The 24,544-nt window shown below is 54.4% G+C and overlaps 8 protein-coding genes across 8 annotated transcripts; 4 read left to right on the top strand and 4 right to left on the bottom strand.

The window, feature by feature from the left end:
* Positions 1 to 220: 220 nt before the first annotated feature.
* On the top strand, positions 221 to 7,348 carry CkaCkLH20_09042 (LipA and NB-ARC domain-containing protein; the record flags this gene model as incomplete). The annotated part of the gene is made up of 5 exons (XM_038891757.1): positions 221 to 952; positions 4,261 to 4,952; positions 5,012 to 5,261; positions 5,331 to 7,162; positions 7,219 to 7,348. The coding sequence occupies 5 exons, from the start codon at positions 221 to 223 to the stop codon at positions 7,346 to 7,348; spliced, it is 3,636 nt and encodes a 1,211-aa protein (XP_038743044.1).
* A 1,947-nt stretch (positions 7,349 to 9,295) lies between these two features.
* CkaCkLH20_09043 (fha domain protein) lies at positions 9,296 to 10,282 on the bottom strand (the record flags this gene model as incomplete). The annotated part of the gene is made up of 1 exon (XM_038891758.1): positions 9,296 to 10,282. One exon carries the CDS (start codon positions 10,280 to 10,282, stop codon positions 9,296 to 9,298), a length of 987 nt encoding a protein of 328 aa, XP_038743045.1.
* Positions 10,283 to 11,292: 1,010 nt separating this feature from the next.
* CkaCkLH20_09044 (VHS domain-containing protein) lies at positions 11,293 to 13,392 on the bottom strand (the record flags this gene model as incomplete). Its single annotated transcript, XM_038891759.1, has 4 exons — positions 11,293 to 11,499; positions 11,562 to 12,064; positions 12,119 to 12,794; positions 12,847 to 13,392. The coding sequence occupies 4 exons, from the start codon at positions 13,390 to 13,392 to the stop codon at positions 11,293 to 11,295; spliced, it is 1,932 nt and encodes a 643-aa protein (XP_038743046.1).
* Positions 13,393 to 13,958: 566 nt separating this feature from the next.
* Positions 13,959 to 15,146, top strand: CkaCkLH20_09045 (uncharacterized protein; the record flags this gene model as incomplete). The annotated part of the gene is made up of 1 exon (XM_038891760.1): positions 13,959 to 15,146. The coding sequence occupies one exon, from the start codon at positions 13,959 to 13,961 to the stop codon at positions 15,144 to 15,146; it is 1,188 nt and encodes a 395-aa protein (XP_038743047.1).
* Positions 15,147 to 15,369: 223 nt separating this feature from the next.
* CkaCkLH20_09046 (translation initiation factor IF-2) lies at positions 15,370 to 18,770 on the bottom strand (the record flags this gene model as incomplete). The annotated part of the gene is made up of 3 exons (XM_038891761.1): positions 15,370 to 15,521; positions 15,578 to 18,578; positions 18,693 to 18,770. 3 exons carry the CDS (start codon positions 18,768 to 18,770, stop codon positions 15,370 to 15,372), a joined length of 3,231 nt encoding a protein of 1,076 aa, XP_038743048.1.
* Positions 18,771 to 18,904: 134 nt separating this feature from the next.
* Positions 18,905 to 19,933, top strand: CkaCkLH20_09047 (uncharacterized protein; the record flags this gene model as incomplete). Its single annotated transcript, XM_038891762.1, has 1 exon — positions 18,905 to 19,933. One exon carries the CDS (start codon positions 18,905 to 18,907, stop codon positions 19,931 to 19,933), a length of 1,029 nt encoding a protein of 342 aa, XP_038743049.1.
* Positions 19,934 to 20,219: 286 nt separating this feature from the next.
* Positions 20,220 to 21,124, bottom strand: CkaCkLH20_09048 (28 kda heat- and acid-stable; the record flags this gene model as incomplete). The annotated part of the gene is made up of 3 exons (XM_038891763.1): positions 20,220 to 20,345; positions 20,412 to 20,980; positions 21,049 to 21,124. The coding sequence occupies 3 exons, from the start codon at positions 21,122 to 21,124 to the stop codon at positions 20,220 to 20,222; spliced, it is 771 nt and encodes a 256-aa protein (XP_038743050.1).
* Positions 21,125 to 22,896: 1,772 nt separating this feature from the next.
* Positions 22,897 to 24,400, top strand: CkaCkLH20_09049 (uncharacterized protein; the record flags this gene model as incomplete). Its single annotated transcript, XM_038891764.1, has 2 exons — positions 22,897 to 23,168; positions 23,230 to 24,400. 2 exons carry the CDS (start codon positions 22,897 to 22,899, stop codon positions 24,398 to 24,400), a joined length of 1,443 nt encoding a protein of 480 aa, XP_038743051.1.
* Positions 24,401 to 24,544: the final 144 nt, after the last annotated feature.

The following is a 24,544-nucleotide window of genomic DNA, read 5'->3' on the forward strand; positions in this document are numbered from 1 at the left end:
ACCTCTTCTTCTTCTCATCATCACACACCGAAGAAGCCCACCGATAACCCAATCACTTATATCCAGACATCTCTTCACAGCAGTAATCTTGTCAACAAGCATATGGTTATAACTCACAACCATCACCACATAGGCATCCACTATCAGTAAGCATATCACCACACCCATCTTAGCTAACGAGCGCAGTCTCCATCCCAAGTCAACAAGAACAACAACCAAAATGTTGAACAAGGTAACCCCCGCCCTCTTCCTCCTCGCGCTGGTCGCCCACATCACTCCCATCCACTCCCTCTGCCTCCCTCACTTCCCGAACAACACCAACAGCACGAACACAACTTACCACGCGACCAAGCCCAAGCCCAGTACCTCTCCTCTCCCCCTTACACCCATCAAGCAAGACGTCTACGACCCCTCCGAGCCCTACGCCGCCCCCTGGCCAGCACCCAGCACCACAACCCGGCCACCTCCCGGCCCAACACCGACCTACACCTACAATGAAAGAGACAGGACGTGGGCCGAACTCTGCGGCCCGTCGTCGTACGTCAGCAACACGAAATACACCTCGGCCCTGGCCGCAGACTGCCAGCTGCTCGCCGACAAGGCGCGGGACATGGGATTCAACATCCGCACTCTCAAGCCCAAGTTCACAGACAACCACACGCTTCTGCCGCTACACACCGAGGGCACCTGCAGCTTTGGCATCCGTCCGCACACGATGGAGGAACTCAGAAGCGCGACCACGGGCTTCTTCATCGGCAACTGGGACATCGCGGACATCGTGGACAAGGTCGTCAGGAACTTCACCGTGGACGGACTGGCGGGCGGCAGCGGGCTTACTCGCTGTCGTTATATCGACAAGAGCGTCAACGTTCACTGGACTGTGTATGGTCCCGGGGAGTTGATTGATGCCGGGTGGGAACCGGCGCCTCCTGTCCCTTCTTCTGCGGAAAAGGTGGTCGTTAGGATGACGCTTGCGCTCGTAGTTGCTCTTGGTTGGTTCCTTCTTTTCTGGTAAGTCGATGGTGAGGGGATATGATGGTTTCTTGACGGAGAGAAGACTCCAGTGATAGGTAAACTCACGAATTACGGATTGATGAGATATATCCCAATTTGAAGACAACTTGTCCAACCTCGACTAAAAATAAGCTGGCAAACACGCACGTGGATGTACTTTATGGCTAAGGCCGAGTGAATCAGGACAATCGAAACTCGAGACCGGTTTCACAGTCCAATCCATAGGCAAGTCGGGTAAGCCGAAGAACACATTCCCATTATCATATAAGGGGCAAAATAGATCATTTTTCACATGCAGTTGATTCTGAAAAGAGAGACAGGGAACGTCGGCAAGCTTCGGCCGTCGTTACGTCGCCCGGTCGTCTGGGAAGCCACCTCGGTTGCACTTACACACACACCGATGAAGAAGTCGTCGACGATGTAACGTGGCTCAAGACTAAAGATGCTGACTAGATGGTATTCCCCGGTTCTGGCAGGTCGGCTATGAATCTTCCATTCCACCACCTATGTGGAACCTTTGCGGAGTTGATATGCGCCTCTTGGGGCGTTCTCCGGCCATGCACTCGAATACCTCGGTGTTGTATAAATGATAATTTTTTTCACGGTGAAGCGTCAGAGTTGACTCCTGCGGTGGAGGGGAAGGACGCGGAAAGAGGCGTTCGGGCTACCCTTGCGGACAGGACAGGCTGAAGCGCCCCTGAACTTTGTACGTGTGAGACCAAACCCATGGATTTCGGATTAGACGACGTACGACAAGATGATGATTACCAAAACCGGCGTGATCTAATGTCTTCGTCTCCAGACAGTAACGCATTTGAAAGCGAACGTCGACGAGAGCAATACTTTGGATAGGTCTCATCTGGACATTATTTTCAGGTGTCTTCCAGACCGGGCACCGATACGACCGCTTCCATGGCATTTCGAGATGTGTTAAAGGGGTAAAGCAACGTCAAATGATTATTGGTTGTCAGTGGAAAGGTTCGCAACTGTATACACGGTTGCCTTTCGGTTAGTTTGCCCAACTTTACACAGCGCTTGCATTGTGTGTAAGGTGTTGCAGAGAAGCGGTCTGGAGGTCTCAGCCTCATATGGAATACACGCCGTTCGCCCGGGAATGTAGCGAACACACACCTGGTGCGATGGTAGCCGTCGAGAGTTCCTAGGCGCTGGTCTGAGTCAAGACGGCGTCACAGACTCGAAGCGGGAGAGAGAGATCCACTGCTTGAGGTCAGCTGGCGTCTTTGCCGCCGTGATTTCGGATTCCTCATGGAGGGTCGTAAGGTTCGGGTACGGACGGGCTTGTGTTGTGTGATTTATTGACAATGTCGCGGCGAGAAGAACGAGGGTTGTTCTTTGGTTTGCTTGCTTGTTGGCGCAGGTGACGACGAGGTCGAGGCATGTCGTTCAATGTGTCAAAGAAAGAGGCGTTCTCTTGTCCAACGTTTCGTCGCAAAGATGAGCTTTAAGCCGCCCTAGTGCATGCCATAGTTGCAAGTGCCGGGATTCCCCGCCTCGGCCGGGGGTGGTGGAAAAGGTGCGCCTCCTCCAGGCCTGGTGTCGTACGCTGCTCATCGAAAGAGGCTGCCGAGAAACAATGGCTTGCGTTAGATGGTTACCTGATTTGGTGTTGAGGTTTTGAGGTTTTTGCACCTCATCGAGTCACCAGGCCGAGATGGACAGACGCCGATTACTTTGCCCAAGGTGAGGCTCCCGACGATTCTTCAGCCTCTAGGTGACGACGCAAGAAATCCGATCCGTATGAGTCAATGGGTTCGCTCCCTCGCCCTGTGGTTGAAGGCGGTATTTTGTTGCGCTGTTTTACGTCATCTGCCTTGCGTCCTCGATTCTTTACCGAAGCAACAGGGCAGTGCTGGTGCTCATTCGCTGGGCAATTGGTTGTTGTGGCAGAGCCTCTTCGTATTGGGTTTTTCGATGTTGGCGTCTGTTGTACCGCGCGAGACGAGTGTCTCTAACTGGCCGAAGCAATTCGTGTTCGTCCGGTCTGATGTTCGATCTGTCATCTCGTCTTCAATCGTGTCGTCAAAATAACTCAAAAAGGCGGGAAGCACACATCCTAGTGCGTCGGCCGAACAAGACATGGATGGATGAAGCGAGGATCAGGACGGATGAACAGAGTCACTGGTCAGAACCTTAAGACGAGAAAATGGGGTGGAGGGGAGGGGACGGGATTGAGACAAGATCGGTGGCGCCGTTTGATGTTCCGAGTCGTCTCTGTTGTTCCGTGGGCGCCTCCTGTTCACGAGATGCACACCTTTACAAATGGAAGGGCAGATGAGGCGCTGTTGCATTGGTGGTGGAGAGGCCACGGCCACTCGCACTTGCATTGGATCTCCTCTAATGTGCCGTGCAGCTGCGCGCCGCTGCCGCTGCATGTTAGTCCTAGACCCCCTTTCCCGGGCAATATCCCGCCTGAGATGGATGGAAGTTGCTTTTCATGCGGCGAACAGGTATGGGCCCCCAATTCCTCCTTCACAGCAAGCGCAGTTGTTCATTGGGCGTAGCGACATTGCGCGCGCCCACCGCAGCGTACACACACACCCCCCTGGAGCCCTCTCTCTCACTTGACTCTCATCCTCGCGCGTCCCGTCGTCACTGTTCAGCTGAGTCGAGATGTCCTTTTCACTTTTCTTCTTGGTTTATTAAACTCTGATCTCTTCCTGTACTACGTGACCAAGACGCCTACTTTTGCGATACACTTCACCACCAGGGCGTACCTACACTACACCACACTACTCTACGTACCTCAATTTTGACTTTCCACTGGACGTCTCTGTTGTACACTGCCTACCTACCTCGTTATCCCGAGAACAGAGAAAGAGCCGAAGAAGAGTAGGCGGCGAGCCTCGTCGGCACCGCCCGACGCGCATTGTTGCCGCCTCGTCTTGGCTTCTGTCCTCCCGCCCGGTCTTGTTCTGGGGGCCTTTCTCTTCAAGGACTGACGGCTTGTGTTGGCGGGAGAGGGAGAGCCCCTGGTCGGTATAAGACGTTCATGCAAGATCCCCTCCATCTCGAATTCAGTCCTTCTCTTTTTCCGACGCAAGACTGGCAAATAAACGTTTCAATATAAACCAAGCACATAATAAGCTGCAGTAGCGTACAAAGCTTCGATTCGAATCCGAGTCCCCTGCTGCTGACTCGATCCCGGAGAAAGCAAGTATGGTAAGCCAACCAACCTTGTTACTATGCAGTCTCAACCGCCGCACATCCAAGTACTGACACAATCAGGGGTCCATCAACAAGCAAGTAACACGCTATGGAATTTCTGCCGTCTTCACCCACCCTGGTGCCAAAGTCGACGTCGTCTTGGTCCACGGTCTCAACGGTGATCCCGAGCAGACATGGACCGCAAGAAATGGCGTCTTTTGGCCCGCCGATCTGCTTCCGCAATCTCTAAAGGACGTCAACGCCAACATATTAGTCTACGGTTATAACGCAGATGTTTACTCAACCAAAAGCGATAGAAGCCCCAGCAGCAATTTCATATACCAGCATGCCCGGAACCTCGTTACCGACTTGACGTTCTACCGCAAGAGCGTGGGCACCTCGGCCAACCCGATCATCTGGCTGGCACACAGTCTCGGCGGCCTCCTTCTCAAGAGTGCTCTGCTGTATTCCAACGATGTCAAAGACCAAAACCTTGGCGATGCGAGATCCGTCTACATTTCAACCTATGCCATCGTCTTCCTCGGCACCCCTCACACCGGGTCTGACATGGCGACATGGGGGCATATGTTGCAACGCATGGCGGACGCCGTCATGCCTCGCAAGTTCCTCGAAAGCGAATCGGTTCTTGTCAAGACGCTGAAGAAGGACAACGAGATCCTACAAGGCATCAACAGCCACTTCCTGGACATATACCAGCGGCTCCAGATTCACATGGTTCATGAGAGCCATAAGACCGATATCAAAGGCACAAAGTAGGAACCAAACATCTTCCACTTCCAACCACCGTAACAGATTGCTGATATTGATACAGAGTGATGATTGTGGACGCGGGATCGGCTGGTCCCCAACTACCAGGCGTGACGTACTACGGTATCGAAGCAACCCACTCTGGCATGTGCAAATTCGACGACACCAATGCCCCAGGCTACCGCAACGTCTCAACTGCTATACGCGAGTGGGCTATGGAGGCACCAGTAGTCATCCAAACCCGATGGGAAGTCGAGCAAGAGCAGAGAAGGTCTCAAGCCCACAACGAAGCTGTCGAAAGAACACGTGAATACGTAAGTTTCAATGGAAATTTGATTATGATGAGGGGATGGGAACGGAGAGAAAATGCTAATCGAGAACAGGGCAGCCAAGTTGGGCAGTACGCACCGCTCGTGGTATCGCCTGTTGGCACAGGTAGTCCAACCCTCTTTTCTCCCTCCCAAGCTGGATCTCAACATGAACTGCCGTCGCCACGAGAACCACCATTTTTTGTCCCTGATAAGTTTCGTCCGAATTCGTACTTCAAAGGACGCGAAGACGAACTGCAGGACCTTCATCGGATGCTGATGGACAAGAAGAGAAGGTCAGAGGGCACATCTGCAGTAGTCATCCAAGGTATCCCTGGAGCGGGCAAGACACACTTGGCTCGGCAGTACGTGTTCAACTACAAACAACACTATCCGGGGGGCATATACTGGATCAGATCAACGTCACCCCAAGACATGGAGACCGAAATCTGGCGAATCGCCAAAACACAAGCTATCAGAGAGATGATAGGCCAAGAAGAGAAAAACGACCTGTCTAATCCTCAGAAAATGGTGGAGATTGTTCGAAAATGGTTCAACGACTTCAGCGGTTGGCTGTTGGTTCTTGACGGCATCCGCTCCGACAATCGTCTTGTCTCCGAGTTCATCCCCGATAGCAAGGACAGCAGTCTGATATTGACTTCGACGGAGCGTAATCTTGCAGGAAATCATCTGTTGGACAACCCCAGAGTCATGGAGCTTGGATTGCTTCCTGCTCAAGATGCTCGAGAGTTGCTGCTTGAAGAGATGGGAAAGAAGCCACCACACTCAATGGACGACTTGAGGCGCGCCTTGGATCTGGTCCAGCTGATGGACCGTCTGCCGTTGATGATCCACGCAGCAGCTCAGCACATGAATGAAACGAGGGAGCCTCTTGCCAAATATCTCAAATCCTACCGCGACAAGCCAAGAGTGGGTATGCTGCCTGCATACAAGACAATTCGAGACCAACTCCAGAATCGCGGGGATACATCCGCCCTGAATCTCATGTACATCCTCTGCTTCTTCAGTCAACTAGTACCAGTGGAGATGCTGGCACTTGGTCTCAAAGCTCTTGACAAGCGTACGCCCATCGGAAGAGACGCGAATGGAAGGAGGCAGAGCCTCAATGGAGTATTTGTCACTCTCATCAAATTTGCGCTCATTGAGAGGAACCAAATGGATGACATACCATCTACCAGCTCACAGAGTTCGCACCAGACCATCGACACATCATCGGAGCCCCTGGATGTTCTTCAGATCCATAGCGTCGTTCAAGCTTTTTTCATTGAACTCCTAGGCGAAGAAAAACAGCTGGAATTCTGGCTTGAGCGAGCTGTGCGCATTTTCTGCTTCTCTTTTGAGGAGGCGGACTCAAGGATGAAGAAAGATCCGACAACTGGCCTACCCGATGACTACAGAAGGTACACTATACACGGCAAGAAACTGTTGGAGCACCTAGATCGTCACTACAAATCCAAAAACGCGGATCTCGCCAGAGTGAGAGCAGATTTGGAAGCAATTCTCCCAAGGCTCCCCGAGGAAATCGACAGTCTACAGAGAACCATATCGACGAGCATCGTTGATGGCAAAGAGCCAGTGGAACACCTTTCGATTTTTGAACGCTCCAACAGTATGTCATCGACATCCACCGATACCTCAAATGGTGCCAGTTATCCGAATGTTGGCCATGGGACTGAAGACAAAACGTTTGAGTCTCCAACCACCTATGAGATTCCATCTCGTTTCCACGTGCCGTATCCCAACATGCTTGACGATCAGGGTTCTCGGGACGAAGACGATCGTACCATCACGCCATACCCCCCGGATACAGTACTCGGACCTTATGATGGGACGGGGGACGAGAAGAGTGACGAGTCCGAGTGGATACAGGTTCTCCCCAGACACAGGTCCGTGAAGAAGATGCGAAGTCAGCGGTATTCTGACCATGGCGGTGCCTGGAGAGAAGTTTCTACCAACGATCCCCGTACCAGCATCAGCCGGGAGTCGGCTCACGGGCTCATGTCCACCCCCGGTCCACTTACGAGAAGAGGAGGCCGCTCACCAAGCCGGCCCAGAATGTCTGCCAGAAGTGATGCCGAGCTCGAATTGTTACAGATCTCGAAAGCATCCCCACCTCCACCACGCGGAGGTGGCCGCATCCAGGACAGGGGAAGAAGCTCTAGCACAGGTGCTTCCGCCGCCACGCGACCATTGCCAAATCTGAGAACATCAAGCTACGCCAAGGTTCTTTCAGGAGTTGCGGTCGAGAATGATGCACCGCCCTTCCCAACTTTCTCGAACCCTCCATCCAGGGCAGGAACCATTGATCGAAAGGTTGCTTCTGATACTCTGTCAGTCAACAGTTTGCGGACCATTGATACCCCGACCCCGTCCTATTTGCAACGAGCGATGGGAGGTCAGTCACGGTTTTCTACTGGGCCATCAAAAAACCCTACGGCCAAAGCGGCCAAAGAATCCCCGACGACTCAGGAAAGCCAAGACGCCCGCGCCAGTCCCCGGCATAAATCTATGTCTTCATACCTGTGGAACTTTATGCGGTCAGCCAGCGAACCAAAGGCAGGCGGGAAAAAGACGACCAGGACTAAGCCATCGAAAGACTCGTTGAAATCGCAGTCATCAGCCTCCCCATTGGCTCAGAATGAGTTTTCACCGACCACATACAAAGGGGGTATGAGAACCGCCAACTCTAGCCCAGGGACGCAGTACTCCCCCTACTACCCTCCTGGTCTGAATGTCGTCACGAACAACGCGAGTAGTCTGAGTCCAGAAGTTCCAGAGCAAAACTATTCACATGGTCGGCCGACCCCATCTTACGACGGCAGTGCTTATTATGATGAGGCACTTTCACGTTCGGATCCAAGTCTCTGGCATCCCGCCGTCAACGTCTCCTCTCCGGCGACGACTGCCTGCATGAGTCCTGCCATGACGTATTCGCCACATGGATACACTTCTCAGCCTATGTCGAGGAATCCTAGTTCGAACCTGCCTCTTCCGGGAATGACCAGCTCGTCAGGCACTCCACGAAGTAGTAATAGTGGTAGTGCCAGGGCAGGTCTCGGTCGCTCACGGGCCCCATCAATTGTGGAAACGGAGCCTTCTCCGAGAGTGCCATCTTTGGACATGGCTCCCAACTCGTATCGGATTTGGTCACAGAGAAGGGGCCACCGTCGTGGAGATTCCCTCTTTGGCGGCAGCAATGTGCCGGCCTCTCGTTGGCTCGATGAAGCGCAAGTCCCCGACTTTGAGGTCGCACAAGGAAGTCCGGACTTGATGACTCCAAGGTCAAGCCAGCAACCCGGCGGGGAGAGCATGGCACGCTCTGGGTCAGGAGGCATTCGCGTTCCAGATGGTAGGATCATCGCCTTCGGCGAAGTGCCCGTTGATGTTGACGCAGCCGGTCGTCGAGCCCGGGAAGAGCGCGATCGTCTGGATCGAGCGGCCATGGATGCGGTTGATTCTGGCCGGGCATTGAGAGCCGAAGAGGCCGAGTCACATTCAGACTCATCACCTATAGGGCTGGGGATTATGCCGGGATAATCGACGTGTACGAAGCGGAGAGGGAGCATTAGGAACAAAACAAAACGCAACACAGCTCAGACGTATGGAGCAACTTTCTTTGGGTCACGGAAATACCACGCATGGGTATAGAATGGAAAGACAGTATTTGTTTGGGTTGGAAAGCGGCGCATAGTGTTCTTTGGTTGCATTCCCTTTGTTTCTGTTTATAGGATGGTATAATACAATCTTGTTCAGCCGATGTTGCTCCTGAAGCCGGCTTCATGACTGACTGTCTTGTGCCAAACAATTCCCTCTGTAACTCAACTGATGATTTTAAGAGCGTCAGGTATCTTTCCTTCTACGCAGTTTTCATAGATGCCCATAGTCCCATACTTTTGAGCGATAACATCCATTTGTGAATGGATCCTGCACCGAATACACATAACTCCCTCTACCCGTGACTTCTTGGACGCCTTATCTAGAGTTACCGCACTCAATCGCGCACTGAATCGAGCGACCTATTAATCCCTAGGCGCCAGCATGATCACATACTCCCGCGTACTATGTCCCAGCTTAACCATATCCTTGTCCCGAAGCTCATAGTATCGACTATCGGCAACCTTATCTCCGTTCAGCACCGTGCCATTGGCGCTCTCTAGGTCGATCAGGTAGGGCTTGACTTTCCCGATGCGGTCGCCGTACTCGTTCCTCTTCTCGACGTGCCGAAATTGGATGACGGCGTGCTGCTTGCTGATGCTGGGGTGTTCCGCCGTGAGATCGACCACGGCGGCCTCGCGTCCAATCAGCCAGCAACTGCGCAGATTCAGGTCGATCGTGTCCACAATGTCCGGCCCCTTGAACACGAACAGCTTCCACTGGTCCTTGGCGGGGGGCTTGCGCGCCTCGGCGGGCTCGTGGTATTTCAACACAATCGACGTCCCGTCCGCCTGCTGCACCGAGTTGGAGGCCGCCGCCAGCACGCCCGTCGTGCGCAGGTTGGGCTTCTCCTTCGGTTTCTCGGGCTCTTCGCCCTTGGAGACGGCGAAGGAGTCGTCCTGGGACGGGAGCGGGCCGGCGCGGCGGAGGGGGCTCGCGCGTTTGCTGCGCTTGTGGGCCTCCGCGTCGGAATCGGATTCGGGGTCGTCGTCGCGGCGGCGCCGACGGGCAACTTCTTTGCCGCTGCTTGCGCGGTCTTCGTCGCGCGGGGATCGTCGTCTGCGTCTTTCGCGGTCGCGGTCGCGGTCTCGGTCGCGTGAGCGGGAGCGTCTGCGCGTCGACGGGTCTGGTGTGCGCGAGCGGCGTCGGTCGCGCTTGTCTCGTGATCGTGATCTCCGTCGCTCCTTGCGTCTGTCCGAGTCGCGGTCTCTTTCTCTGTCTCTGCTGTGTCTTCGCCGGTGACTGTCTCTGTCTTTTGTGTCTCTGCGCGGTCTGTCGCCGTCCTTTTCGTCATCGTCGTTGTGGCGACTGCGCCGCGACTTGTGGCTGCGGTGCTCGTCGTCGGAGCCCATGATGGCGTCTTCGGGTCGAAGTTGTGGTTCAAAGGCGGCGCGACGTTAGGTGGAGAACAAGATTGTTGTCTTTGTTCTGTTGCAGTTGCAACTTATTGAAGTAGCACACCAAAGGCTCTGTTTTGATTCGCGCCGAATAATGTAGCCTTGGAGACTGAATTCAGCAATATTGAAGTAAATGCCAAGTCGCTCCTCTATGAACTAGAAGGAACAGACGCTTCAAGCTCTGAGGTCATCCCGGCACCGTGCCTGACAGGCGGCCCCCACCCATCATTTTCCAATGCCGGACCGTCGCACAGACCATTCGAGGCCCCACCCGGCCCCGTTCCTGCCTTCCCAGGCCGAACAACACCAAGCGCATCATCACCACCACAGCCGTACGCATCACGAAACGGCAGGAACGACCGACGCCTTCCTTCCCAAAACCCTCAAAACGAAACATTGTCCAAACACGATAAAAGTAGTATCAATCGATTTTGCCAAAAAAGATATCACCTTCGGTATCCATCTAACCCCTTAAGATACAGATCTCCACGAGTTAACGAGGCTAAGTCTGGTCAGGGTTGCTTCAACTCAAGGCTGAACACCGAGGCTCTGTGATCACGTTTCACTGCCGCGCGCTAACACCGCTAATTTGTAACCACTCGGCCAAGGCTCATTTTAGCAATCCTCGGGGGGAAGTTATACATAAGGGGTCGGGCCAGCACTCCCTCTCGCCCATCCGGCCCTTGGTGCATCGCTCTGCTCTGCTGCACCGGGCATTGCACCTGGCACCGCACCTGATTCTTTCATTCCATTCATCTCATCGCCCACGCGCAAGCGAGGCCACACCTGCACCCCAAAACAGACACACGATGCAGAGAAACACCGAGGGACAGGCAGACTGCCACCCCCTCAGTTTCTTCGATACCCTAGATTCTATACGTCTTTTTTCACAGCATCATGCCTCCCTCCAAACACCCTCATTGCGTCTTTAATACCCCGGACCCCCCTCCACATATCCTATCTCATCATGCGATACTGAACTCTTGGATCTCCCCCATCTCGTTCTTCTGTTCCGACCCCACCTTGTACGATGCCCTCCACCGCAGCTTGATAGATTGCACCTTACGGTTCTTGTCTCCTGCGTGCCACACTTCTGCAGCCTGTGTCACGCCCCTACTCTGCTTAGGCTCTAAGGCGCGCCCAGTCTGGGGCTTGAGTTGAAGTTCGTAGCCCTGTGATGTGTCAGCACTTCTATCCTTCGACTGTCTTTCAACTACAAATTGAAGCTACTGACCTTTGTCGCGGCGAGCTGGAAGTGAAGCTCGGTCACGGGTTGAGCGGAGTTATTCGAGAATGCAAAACTGAAGTTGAGAGAGTTGCCGGGTCCGGTTCTACCAGCCATCATCTCGATCTTGACGGTGGATTCGCTAATGGTTGCGCGGTGTTCCTTCGGAAGGCTAGGTTGTTCAGGGGGGAGCGCCGATGAGAAGGCCCATTCATCATCATCATTTGCAGCTGGCGCGGGCTGGGAAGCAGGAGCTGGGGTAGAAGGCTTTGAAGAGAAAGCAGGGGATCCAAGGGCAGCAAAAGGATCAGACGACGGGGCCGCGGCTTGCTGAGGCGGCTTAAATGCAGACATTACAGACGGCTGGGGCGTACCAGACTGGGACGCAGCGGGGGACGTGAAGGAAGCAAATTGAGAGAAAGATGGTGGCTGGGGTGTTGTTGTTTTGCTCATGGGGCCTTTGGCGCTGTTGTCCTCCGTCATGGAAGAGAGCAGAGCTGGACCTGGGATGTCTGGATTCTGTCAGCACAATGAAGGCTTTGTGTGAAAAGGAGCACAAAACTTACTTGAATTGGCCCCAAAGCCGAGAGTCAGAGCACCTCCTTGGCCATAGCTGTTGGAGTCGTCCATGGACAGGCCAAGTAGGTCATTTTCAACTCCTGTAGACTGCGATGCTGGCTGCTCAGAGGACGAGCCATTTGTAGCATCCGCCTCTCCATCAAAATCAATGAGAGACAACTCTTGCGCTGCGCTCTTGGACGAGCCAGATGTTGTTGGTAGGGGCGCGCCACTGGCCACCTTCTTGGCCGCCTCCAGATCGCCCTTCTTCATAAGCTTATACCGCTCAACGGTTCGGTGTATGCTATCGTTGATCTCAAGAAGCTTTGCGACGGCCTCGTGGTCGTCCGACTCTTCTTCGCACATCTTCTGAATCTTGGGCTGTGCGCTTTGCAGGGCGGCAGCAAGCTCTGAGAAGACATCGCCGTCCTTCATCGTGTCACCCTGTTGGAAAGCTTCGAGCCGCTCTTCCAACAGACGAGCCTTGGCTTGGATTTTCGCAACCTCTTGCGCGGCCTTAGCGCGGTAGTCGGTCTTGGAGCGAGTGTCATAGCCGGCCATGATTTTCATAAGGCGATTGGCCTCTTGCAGATCTTCGGGGGTTCCTCGTCGGATAAGCTCCTGAAGCTTGGCTGATTGCGCCTCGCGCTCCTCCTCCTCCATTTCTTCGGCTGATTTCAGGTTCTGAACCGGTCAGTACGTTACTCGACTTGTCGCACAACAAAAAGACACTTACGTCGCTGGGGTTCAGCACCGCGGCGTCGTCTCGCCTGACCTCGGGGAACGTGTAGCCCTTGTAGCTCAGCAGGCGGTGCATGTCGCGGATGAAGCCCAAATCCTCCTTGTATCTGCTCGTTTCGCATATCGTACTCCTCCATTCCTCGATAGCCTCCAAGATCTTCATCTGCACCCTCGTCGCTCGAATCGGCGGCCGCTCGGGGAACCTCCTGACCAACTCATTGAGAAACTCCTTGGTGCTGATCTGCAAGTGGAAAGGATAGCCGCAATTCTTAACACAGATGTCGAGCAGGTTCAGCGCCAATAGAGCCACGTTGGGGTTGCGGTGGTTGATGTAGCTGACGATGGCGACGGCGGCCTCGCGCGGGGCGGAGCCTTTCTTGGAATTAATCAGGTCGGCAATCTCCAGGTTGAGAGCAAGGTTCGGCTCATAATTCTCGGGGCTACAGGCAGCTTGGATGAAGCGCTGCAGCTGCGATGGGGTGGGAGCGCCCATCTCGCCCCAGCGGTCTCGGGCCGCAGCTCGAGCTGATGCGGCCTCCATCGTGATCGTGTTGGTGTCCGGGTATGGCCTCGGGCGAGGAGGTAAGGGAGCTATCTTGGCGGGAGGGATTTCTCGCAGTCGTCGTCAAGAGGGATTCAGGGCGCGAAGGACATCGGAGAGAGAGAGGTGGCCGTTGGGAGATCTTGAGCTGGCCAAGCGAGCGCCTGTGAATTGAACAGATTGAATTAGGTCGGCGCAGGCATCCCTCATGAAGGAACCCTTGGGTGCTTGGGTTAGGTAGGTACCGAAGGTAATCTGTGGCCGAATGACGAGGGGCTGCTACGTGCTACCTTACGTACGGTGACAGCCGCCGCCGCGGGAGGCCACTGGAGCCACTTCGCCTTGACTCCGGTCCAAAATGTGGCCTGTGCTTCCGTGTGGACTTGCTTGCCTCATTGGGCAATATCGGCGTTTAATTGCATAAGAGCTCTTTATCGAATTTCGCATCCTATCGCCTGTAATTTTGCCCCCCACTACCCCGCCAAATCGTCTTTGAAGTGAAGGAAGGGACTTGGAAACATCACCGGAATCTTCCCAGTCACACAACTTTACGCATCCTGCCAACCATGGTCCGGCACAAGAAAGATAACTTCGGCGCCCGCGGTCGTAAGAATCACCACTCGGGCCCGCCGCGCCCTCGACAACCGCGAGCAGGCGACGACGCCGAAGATGGCCAACCCACCTCCCGCCCTACCTTCAAGGCCGCCTGCTGGGATCTGGGACACTGCGACCCGAAGCGATGCTCCGGCAAGAGACTAATTCGAATGGGCATGATGCGCGATCTTCATGTCGGCCAGCGCCATAACGGTGTCATCATCACGCCAAACGGCAAACACACTGTGTCCCCTGCCGACCGCGATCTGATGGAGCAGTACGGCGCCGCCGTCGTCGAAGCCAGCTGGGCGCGAATGCAGGAGATCCAGTGGAACAAGGTCGGGGGGAAATGCGAGCGCCTGCTGCCGTATCTTGTCGCAGCAAATACGGTCAACTACGGCAAGCCGTGGAAGTTGAACTGTGTCGAGGCGTTGGCTGCCGCGTTCTACATCTGCGGCCATCCTGAGTGGGCAGAGCAGGTTCTTGCGCCGTTCTCGTACGGCGAAGCTTTCTTGGAGATCAACGGAAGTCTGCTCAAGAAGTACGCTGCTTGCGAGGACGAGAAGGGCGTAAAGAAGGTGCAAGACGAGTGGATGGACAGGTTGGACAAGGAGTACGCGGAGAGCAGAGAGGTTGGTGATGCGGACGACATGTGGAAGAGCGGCAACACGAACCGCAGAGTGATACCCGATTCGGATGATGAGGAGGAGGGCGATGAAGACGACGAAGAGGAGAGTGGAGAATCCGGAGATGAAGGCAGCGTTGACGGCATCTACCTCGGCAAGAAGCCTGCGAAGAAGCAAGAGGAGGAGGAAGAAGAAGACAAGGATCCTTACGCGATATCCGACGACAGTGACGAAGATGCCGCCATGGAGGAGATCCGTCGCAAGGTTCTAGCGTCAAAAACCTTCTCCAATCCTTCAGCACAGGACAAAAAGAAGCCAGAATCGATACCGCGGCCACAAACATTAAAGCCCGACTCGGATATCGAGCCAGACTCAGACAATGGTGAGGACGACGACGACTTTGACAATATCATCAACGCGACACCGGTCACGGACAAGATGGGTTTGAACAAGCTCGAGAAGGAGCGGTCTCAATCAACAGTCACCAGCAAATCATTTTCCTCAAATGTAGTTTCCGCGCCGAAACGGTGGTAATGAACAAAAAAATAATACAAGACTTCAAACTTTGTTCAGGTGTTGTACAGTTGACATTATTGACTAATACTTCTACAGTGACAAGGTGATGAGCTGTGTCTATGTGAGTCGACCTCGTCTAACAATCGGGATCTGCCGTCCGCGGTTCGTTGTCCTCGTCCATCTCTATTCCGTACATTTCTTCTTACACGAGTGTAGACTTTTCCCATATCTTACAGACTTCTTACAAGGACCTCTTCTCTATCACCTCCTCGTAGACCTGGATCTGGTCTTCGGCCTGGAAGTCAGCGAAACCATCGAAGGAGATACCACACTCGGAACCCTTTCTGATCTCGCTCACGTCCCTCTTTCCGTGCTTAAGGGTCTCGATCTTGCCTATAGAGTGTGTTAGATAATTTGAGCAACTAGCGAGAGTTTCAAGGTTGACTTACCATCGTAGATCTTCTCTCCCTTTCGGAAGACGCGCACATTATTTGACCGAGTAACCAATCCGTTTCTGACCTTGCAACCGGCAATGTTCTTGTACGAGCGTCCCTTGAGGTTGATAGAGAACACTTGCAGAATCTCGGCTTCGCCCGTCACCTTCTGCGTGATCTTTGGCGCCAAGTTCTGCGACATGACCTGCTTGACCTCGTCGGCTAGGTGGTAGATGACCGAGTGGTCAATGAGCCTGACTCCCTTCTCCTCCGCCATGCGCTTGATATGACCAGCAACCGTACTGTTGAAGTTGACAATGACGCTCTTGGATGCCGCAGCATGCTCAACGTCTGATTCGGAAACCTGGCCGGCTGCCGACCAAAGAATGCGGGACCTGACCTCATTGTTTCCAATCTCGCTGATTGTGGCGCAAACGGCTTCTACAGAGCCCACCACGTCTCCTCTGACGCCGAAGTTGACGATCTTGGCGGTTGCCTCTTCGCTGACCTCTTCGCCAGCCTCGGCTGCAGCTGCAGCTTCTGCCGCTGCCTTAACCTCGCGCTCGCGTTGCTCTTGCTCAGCCAATTGCTTGGAGGACGCCTCTCGCTCGCGCATTTCCTCACGATAGTCGACAGCAGTTCTTGCACGGTCCTCGTCAGGGGCTTGGAGGACTGCGTCTCCAGCAGCGGGCAGTTGCTCTCTCCATCCAAGGATTTCGACTGGCGTACCCGGGGGTGCCTCATCAAGCTCCTGACCTGCTTCGTTTCGCAGCATTCGGATTCTGGCCCAAGTTGTACCTGCTACAATATGGTCGCCAGGCCGCAACGTTCCGCGCTTTACGAGGATGTTTGCAGACTTGCCGTAAGGCTTGACACTAGCCTCCAGTACCCAAGCCTCCGCCATGCCGTCGGTTTCAGCTCGCATATCCTGGACTTCTGCGAGTGCACCAATGTTCTCTTCCAGTTCGTCCATGCCTTGGCCTGTCTTTCCACTCACGCAGACAACTTGGACATCGCCGCCGAAATCCTCTATTTCAACGCCATGACGAGCAAGATCTGCCTTGACCTGATCGGGCCGAGCATCTTCCTTATCGACTTTGTTGATGGCCACGATGATTGGTACCTTTGCTGCTCTGGCATGCTTCAAGGCCTCCAAGGTTTGGGGCATGACGCTGTCATCGGCCGCAACGACCAGCACGACAATGTCAGTGACGTTTGCACCGCGCTGTCGCATAGTTAAGAAGGCAGCGTGGCCGGGGGTGTCAAGGAAGGTAATGAGTTTTCCGGACGACATTTTGACCATGAAAGCACCAATGTGCTGGGTGATGCCACCATGCTCCTGAGCCGCAACGGATGACTTTCTCAAAAAGTCCAGCAGAGTCGTCTTGCCGTGGTCGACGTGGCCCATGATGGTTACAACAGGAGGACGCGGCGGTAGGATTGACATGTCCTCTGGCGGCGGACGGGGCTTCAAGTCTCGTTGGCCACCAGAATCAACCGCTGCCTCAAAACCGAACTCCATGGCAACGAGGGAAGCTGTTTCTCCAGTCATGATGCTTTCCTCGGTGATGTCCTCAAAACCCATCTCAACCAAAGCTCCGAGAAAGTCATGGGGCTTCATCTTTAGTGCCACACTCAAGTTTGCAATGCTGATGAACTCGGGCAACAAGATGGACTGAGGTGCTGCAGCCTCTGCCTCCGCCCTCCTGCGCGCTTTCTCCTCGGCCTTTTGCTGGCGGCGTGCAGCAGCTCGTTGAGCATCCTTGGCACCCCACTCCTGGTTCTGATCCTCCCATCTCTTTTGTGAAGCTGACTTTTTCGACCCACGAGCTGAGCCCCAGTCCTCCCCGCGACGACCACCCTTGTCACGCTTTCTCGCGTTGCGGTCGATCTCATAGGATTCATCGATATTTTTTCCTTGGCGTGATTCCGTCACTTCGACCTCCACTACCTCGCTCTCCACGACCTCGCTCTCCACTACCTCGCTCTCCACTACCTCGCTCTCCACTACCTCGCTCTTCACTACCTCGCTCTTCACTACCTCGCTGAAAGCTGATCGAGGATCGGGGAAAGCATCGGGGAAGGCGTCGGGAGTGTTGCTTTGCCTGCTATGCACGTGCTGTTGGACTTTGGAAAAGAAGTCGTCTTTGATAGCTGGAAGGGCGTCTTGTGAAGACTTGATGGCTTCCTTACGCACCGGCAAGGGCTCCTCCACAGGCGGGAGAGCATTGGCTCTCCTGGCCAGCAAGCCCCATTGAGCCGGCTGTTCTGTGTCTGATTTCCCGGCGTCGATGGTCTTGGACGCTTCCACTTTTGGTGCAAATGGCTTTCCGAGGCCGTCTTTGACGGAGTGACGGTGGTGCGGCACCGGCTTGCTCTGAAGTTTTTTCTCACTGCCAGGTAATGGAGTGCGGTCAAATCCTCTGTGTCGCCAATCGTTCTTCCCGGGTTCGCCTGCCTTCGTCCTGTCTGGTTGGTCTACTGGTCGATTCTCCGTCCGAGACTTTTCTTCGAGACCACCCCTTCTCGGTGCAGAAAAGCTACCGCGAATGGGGCGCTGTGACTGTCCTATGCTACTATCAAGCCCTTGCGTGAATATCTTCCTCGTCTTTGGGGCTTCGGTTGGGGGCGGGGGCGGGGGCGGTGCCGGCTTCGCCAGTCGCCTTCGTGCAGCACGTTCGTGGGGAAGAAGTCCATCGTCGACCGGGACCCTATTCGCAGTGGAATTCACTTGCTGGCCATCGGGGCTCGACGCAGCCGGGCTGCTTGGTCGTATTGGCGGCACGCCTCCAAAAGCTGGCTTCCCCCACCCTGAGGTGACTACAGGACCGACGGGTCGAGGAATGGCAGATGAACCTGTCGCGCTCGCACCGCTGCTGCTGCCCCAACCTCCAGAGAAGTTGGGGCCTTTCGAGGGTGTTTCCGATGTGTCGGAATAGTTTCGTCGACCCAGGTCACGTTGTTGCGCCAGGGCGGGGTGGCGACAGAAGGCGCAAACGTACGCACTGCTTCGCTCCTACAGAGTTATCAGTCCAAATTCTCGGATTGACGAAGTCCATATGAAGAGGAAACACCTACCTTCCATATCCTACATCTAAGCATGGTCTGTGGTTGGGCGCAACATGAACACTGCGAGAATGAAAATTCCAGGACAAGCTTCGAGCTCGAAATTCTTAGCTCCAAAGTTCCTGGTCGATGTTCCCGACATTGTGTGGGTTTTGATTGGTTGCCCAGACTCCACCATACGTCCCTGGCCCCTGAGTAGACGACAGCTCTCAAGCACACGCCAACTCTCACCTCACAGCTCACTCAACCTGCCATTTTGGTGTCACGACGGTCAGAATGGCGCCCAAAGTGAAAGCTGTCAAGACGAAGTCGACAACGTCGGCGGCACCGGGCACCCCGCCAAAGCCCTTCAAAAAAGCAGCCGATGTGCTACAGCCGTTCATCGACACTCTCGACCCCAGGCATGTCTACATCGCCCACATCGACTCCAAGCCCGCGGACTTCAAGAGAAAGATCTTCCTCGTGCCGGTTGGCATGAATGTTGTCGTCGCCGCACTCTTCGTCCTGCGCATGTGGTACATCCTGCCCTACTATTTCAAGTTTATTGAGTCTGCCGCCGGCTACCCGAATGAGACGACCTTTTCGATTCCCGACTCAACTTGGTCGGCACTTTTGTGGGAGATCAGCAAGCGAGGCTTCACTCTGATGCTGGATCTGATGCTTTTCGTCTTTGTCTGGCCGTGGCCTGTTGAGTTCGTTTTCGGCCAAACCTACGGCAACCCAGTCCAATGGCGGTGGAACGTCGGCTTCCGAGAGAAGGAAATCTACGTCCGGCGCAGCCGGGAGTGGGACCAGCAACTCGGCGATATTTTCAAGGAGAAGGAGAAGAACCAGGCGCTTCAGTCAATTATTCGACAGGCTACTTCGCCGCTCCTGCTGCAGGAGAAGACGGGCTATCTCACGATGACGGGGCAGTGGGACCTCGACTGGAACAAGATGGTTCTCGCCCACAACCTGGTGGACAAGAAGGGCATTGCCTTGGACGTCTTTAGAAACCTCGTCCTGGTATACCACGAAGACTACGAGTGGATGTGCCTCGAGGCAGAGGGCACGAACGCCAAGGAAGACGACAGACGGAGACAAGTCTTTGCTTTCAGAGATGCGTTGTCGACCATTGGCAAGGAGGATCTCTTCTTCCGCTGGATTGAAATTGTGCAGTTTGAGTCGTCGCAGCCTGGTGGCTTCGGACCCGAGAAGCAGACCGAAGTCGCCAAGAAGATTCGGGACCTATTCCAAGAGCAGGGCGTGGATTTCGACAAGCTCTGGTTTGAAAGTACGGGGACGGAAGGACCGGCAAACATGTGATCACCTGTCATGCTGTGTATTTGTACGAGGCTTCATCTTCATCATGCAATGCGGCGTATCATGTACTTTTAATAAGATGTTTTTGGGGGGAATCATCTTCTCTGGGTGGCACGGAAAAAAGCATGGCTGTAGGCGTGTATTTCTCACAGGTTGGCTCAGGCAGGAATATCTGACGCACGTTGTGCGGCAAGCGAATGTAGACGGGGAAGAACGATGGTATATGTTGATGAAAAGTGGTATCCAGACTGCCTTGTCGAAGCAACAGCCCGTGAACTCCAGAGCAGACTCATTTGCTAGACTTCTTGCCCTTCTTAACGGCCGGTCCCAAAGCAGCCTCCCTCTTCTTGGCCTCCTTCTTCTCAATCTCAGCTCTCTTAGCAGCCTCTTGGGCTTCACGCTCCTCCTTCTCGGCCTGGGAAAACATATTTAGTCAGCTGTCCAGTCTCATGGTAGACGAGGCTTCGAGGGTAGGACATACCTCTCTGCGGGCAGCGTCGGCCGCTCTCTGTTCACGGATGAGCCTCAATCTGGCCATGTCGGCCTTGGCCTCATCCGTCTTGCCGGCCTCGTGCAGCTTGCGATATCTCTCCTTGGCCTGCGCGGCCTCCAAGCTCTCGCGCTCCTTGCGGTTGTTGGCGACGGCGAGCTTCTTGACGCCCTCGGTAGCTTCCTCGACTTCTTTGGGGGGCGCCTTGGTCTGGTTGCGGGCGGCCTTGGAGTGATTCGGGTTGGCAGGCATGTCGTCATCGCTGTCCTCTTCGGAGTCGGAAGGAGGGAGATCGCCAACCTCGACGTTCTGGCCCTTCTTTTTGGCGATGGCAGCGTCCTTGCGAGCCTTGGCCGCGGCCTTGCGGTCGGCGCGGGACAGCTCGCCAGCCTGGGGCTTGGCGTCGTCGGAGTCGGACTCATCCTCGGAATCCTCTTCAGAGTCCTCTTCCTCGCTGTCGTCGGAGTCGTCGTCGTCCTTCTTGGCTTTATCGGACCACATGCTGACTTCATTGCCATCGGCATCGAGGGGGCGCAGGTCGCGAGAAAAGTGCTTGCCACCTGTAAGGATAAGATGATCAGCACGTGCGTGAGGTCGTCACAGTCGCAGGTACGCATGTGAGACGAACCTCCACGAGTAAACTTTCTGAACTTGCCGCCGCGGCCGCGAGAGCTGGAGCCTGGTTGTCCACGTCCACCTGCCATCTTGACTGATTTTGGGGGTTGTTTTGTTGTTGGAAGAGGGTTGTAGAGAGGGATTGCGGGGTTGAGATGGGATGGTTGTCGGCGCGCAAGTATGGCGGGGTAGATTTTGCGCAGACTTGAGCGGTGGCAGAGTTTAGCAGGTGCGGTGCAGAGTAGGTAGGTAAATATAAAGAATAGGTATAGAGTGCTGGTCACGGAGAAAGGTGAAATTGCTGAGCCACAAACCAGACGGGCCGGGAACTCTATGGAGATACAAATCCAAAGTAACGGTCCAAGACTAATTTTTTATTTATCTATTTACCTTACTCAATGAAGTGAGAAGAGTCATAAGCTAAAAGGCACGGCAGATGGTTCGAGGGGCAATCACCAGAGCAGCATCACAGCTCACAGGATACAGCACTGGACGGATACGATGGCGCAAGTAATTCACTGAGCTGGCCCTGTATGCGATTCAGCGGAGCATGCAAACACAAACACCTTTGCCCTTATTGGCTGCTGCTGGAAACCCGCCTTGACAGGACGTGGACCTCCAATCGTCTGGGGCCTTTTCACCGCCAGGATTTTTGCCCGGCGCTAACAAAAAACCATGACCAGTCCGTTATTTTCAAAACGTAGCATCTGTCTGGCTGGGTGTCCGGTACGTAACACAGCCCACGGCAGGTAGAAACATTGCCGGCTGTTAAGTCCTGTTGAGAGGACGGCCTCTGGCCCAAACAGGGAAGCTGGTTAAGTTGAGGCCAATCTTGGTGGTTTGTGGATTTTCTGATCCTTGGGTTGAGTCAACTCAATTTTAGCAACCAAATAAATGCCTGTCTGCGTTTGTCAGAGTCTGACTTTGCAACGGAGGCCAAAATCCATGTCAGCCTCAAAGGTGCGCGAATGCAATCATCAGGCTAAGGTACCGAGAAATGTGATTTAACATTCGCTACCTTTGAAAGACCAAGGTTCTTGAATATTACGACTCCTTAATCATCGCAGTCTTCAGCCCAAGAAAAATAATGGAAGGCAATAGCTGATGAATTCTGTGTCCGTTCTTAGATGCCTTTCTCACAGATCGGTTGTGACACGGGAAGCCACATATCGGATGACGGGCGACACACCTCCACTGTCGGGTCCGCCAGGGCAGCGCCGAAAAGGTACCGGGGTACGGCAGAACAGAACACCCGGGCCCACTGTAAAAAACCAATATCATGGCTGAGATTTCCTGCGATCTCTCCGCTTTCTCTTCTTTTTCTCTTCACCTAATCATAAAACAATCCTCCTTATTCACTCTGGCTTTCACGTTATCAATGAATGCGACTGGAGGGGAAACAGGAGGAGAGACTGACGCACTTTTCGCCCACTTACCCTCTGACCCGTGGCAGCTTCTGCTGTATTGGTGATTGGAGAAATTTTCGTGGCGATACATACTCTCTCCCTTGACGAGCGCTTGCTGAGAGGCGCACGTACTGCGCCCCTCGTAATGAACGGCCAACTATCTGCCGTGTGTGAAATTCCCGAGTTGCCTATCTAAAGGTCGCGTCCGTGACTGACCTGCGCGTCCACTGCGTATTGCGTCAATCCTGTCTGTGGCTGGTCAAGAAGGCAGTGCGCGCGCATTAGAAACACAGTGCATATGTACAGTGCGCTCGGAGTCTTCACAAGCCCGCCTCAGTGCCTCACGAACCATCATCTCACCCTCCTGTGAGAAACCTGCCAGCTATCATCGTCTTGGGCGTAAGCAGTTCTTGCCAGTCTCTTTGAGGCGTGCATATTCTGGCAAGAGATCCGTAATGTTCGATCAATCCTCGGGACAGGTTTTCAAGGAGGCCGTGGCCGCGCGCCCTCCAGATGCCTACGAAAATGGCCGAGACTGGTCCAAACGGACTGGTCTGTGGCCACGCAGAGGTCGTGGCGGACAAGGCAGGAAAGGCGCAAGGTCGCTGGCCGATATGGCCATGCATCTCGCGGCAGAGAATATTGGGGACGTGACGGAGCAACATCTCGCACGCGACGACTTGCCAAGGCGGTACTTGTGGAGGATATGGCGCCTGCTGGAGAACAGGTTCGTGATGTCCTCTCGCCGAGATCTTCAGGCCGCGTGAACTTCTAACGTGCTTCCCAAGAGGTGTTTGTTTCCAGGCATGGAAGATCTTCTCAAAGTTCCTCCTCGCCGAAGATGATGAAAAGACGTTGAACCTCTATCGCTACCGCCAGCACATTTGTCAGCCGACCGAAAACCTCCGTCACTACCTAAGGCCACTCGCGTCTCCCGCCTTTGACTTCATTGCACACCTCGTCATCGCTGGCAACTGTTCTTTTGTCGAGAACGAGCTTTTGCCTCTCGCGAATCTGAAGAATCTCGGTATCCTCGAGATCATCCAGCCAGCCGATGAGCTGAGGACGGTCTTTCCCAACGTCGACGACCGTCTCATCAGAGGCTGGTCGGAGATGAAGGACCCGTTTCCATTGCTGAGAATTCTCAGGCTCTGGAGCGATGAGTCTACGAGTTCGCAGTCTCTCAAATATGTGTCCAAGTTTCCGTCACTCGTCCTGTACGACGTCAACGCGGCGAGGGCTGACTGGACAGACGCTGGCGAAGCCGCTCTGGAAGAAGGCTGGGAGGTGGCAGAGCCAGAGCATGGTCCGAACGATTCTCTGCTGTGGTATTTGATGCTCTTTGACTCGGTCGAGGAGAGCAAACCACGGCAGTTACAGGGGTTGGCACGCAACATCAACGAAGGGCTGATGAACTTCTGCCAGGGCAGTAATCAACCTATCAAATTCGTTGCGGGCGACACGGCGCCCTCTTTCCTCGACCACCTTGGAGACTCCGCCAAGAGGAATCTGTCCATGTACGTGGATGTACCAGGGTACGAAGCTCAAACGTGCAAAGGCTTCCCATTCGAGACCTGGGCGTTCTGGCTGTACTCTTTCATCGGCCAACTCACGAAAGACGAGGACCTGAACAGAGCTGGCGTTGCTCCGGAGAAAAAGACCGTGTCCGAGGAGCTGGTCCTTCCGTCCAAGCCTCTCGCGTGTCTGCAGCTCGGTCATTGCGGCGGCAAGCCTGGTATCACCCCTGCAGTGTCATATGTTAGACGGGGGCTGTTCGCGACGAGGAGATACACCTTTTACAGGACATCGTCAGTCAACAGCAGACAGGAATCCTCGCGGAAGCCGACGGAGGTAATGAAGCCTAACGTGCAGCTTGGAAACGTCGAGACGGGTTTGAACCCGAATCGGAAGAAGAGGCGAAGGCTCGATGATATTTTGCAGTCGTTTTTGGGGTCTTGAATAAGACGTGCGCGGCGCGTTATTCTCTGCGACATGGCTTCGATTATTCCGGAGAAAAGAGCAAGGCATTCTGATGATACCATCTTGCATGCAGGATCGGCTTTGGAAACGGGTTGGCTTTTTATCAATTTTGGCGTTTCGGCA

This window comes from Colletotrichum karsti, assembly GCF_011947395.1.
Source record: "Colletotrichum karsti strain CkLH20 chromosome Unknown Scaffold31, whole genome shotgun sequence".
In the NCBI taxonomy this organism is placed as follows: domain Eukaryota; kingdom Fungi; phylum Ascomycota; class Sordariomycetes; order Glomerellales; family Glomerellaceae; genus Colletotrichum; species Colletotrichum karsti.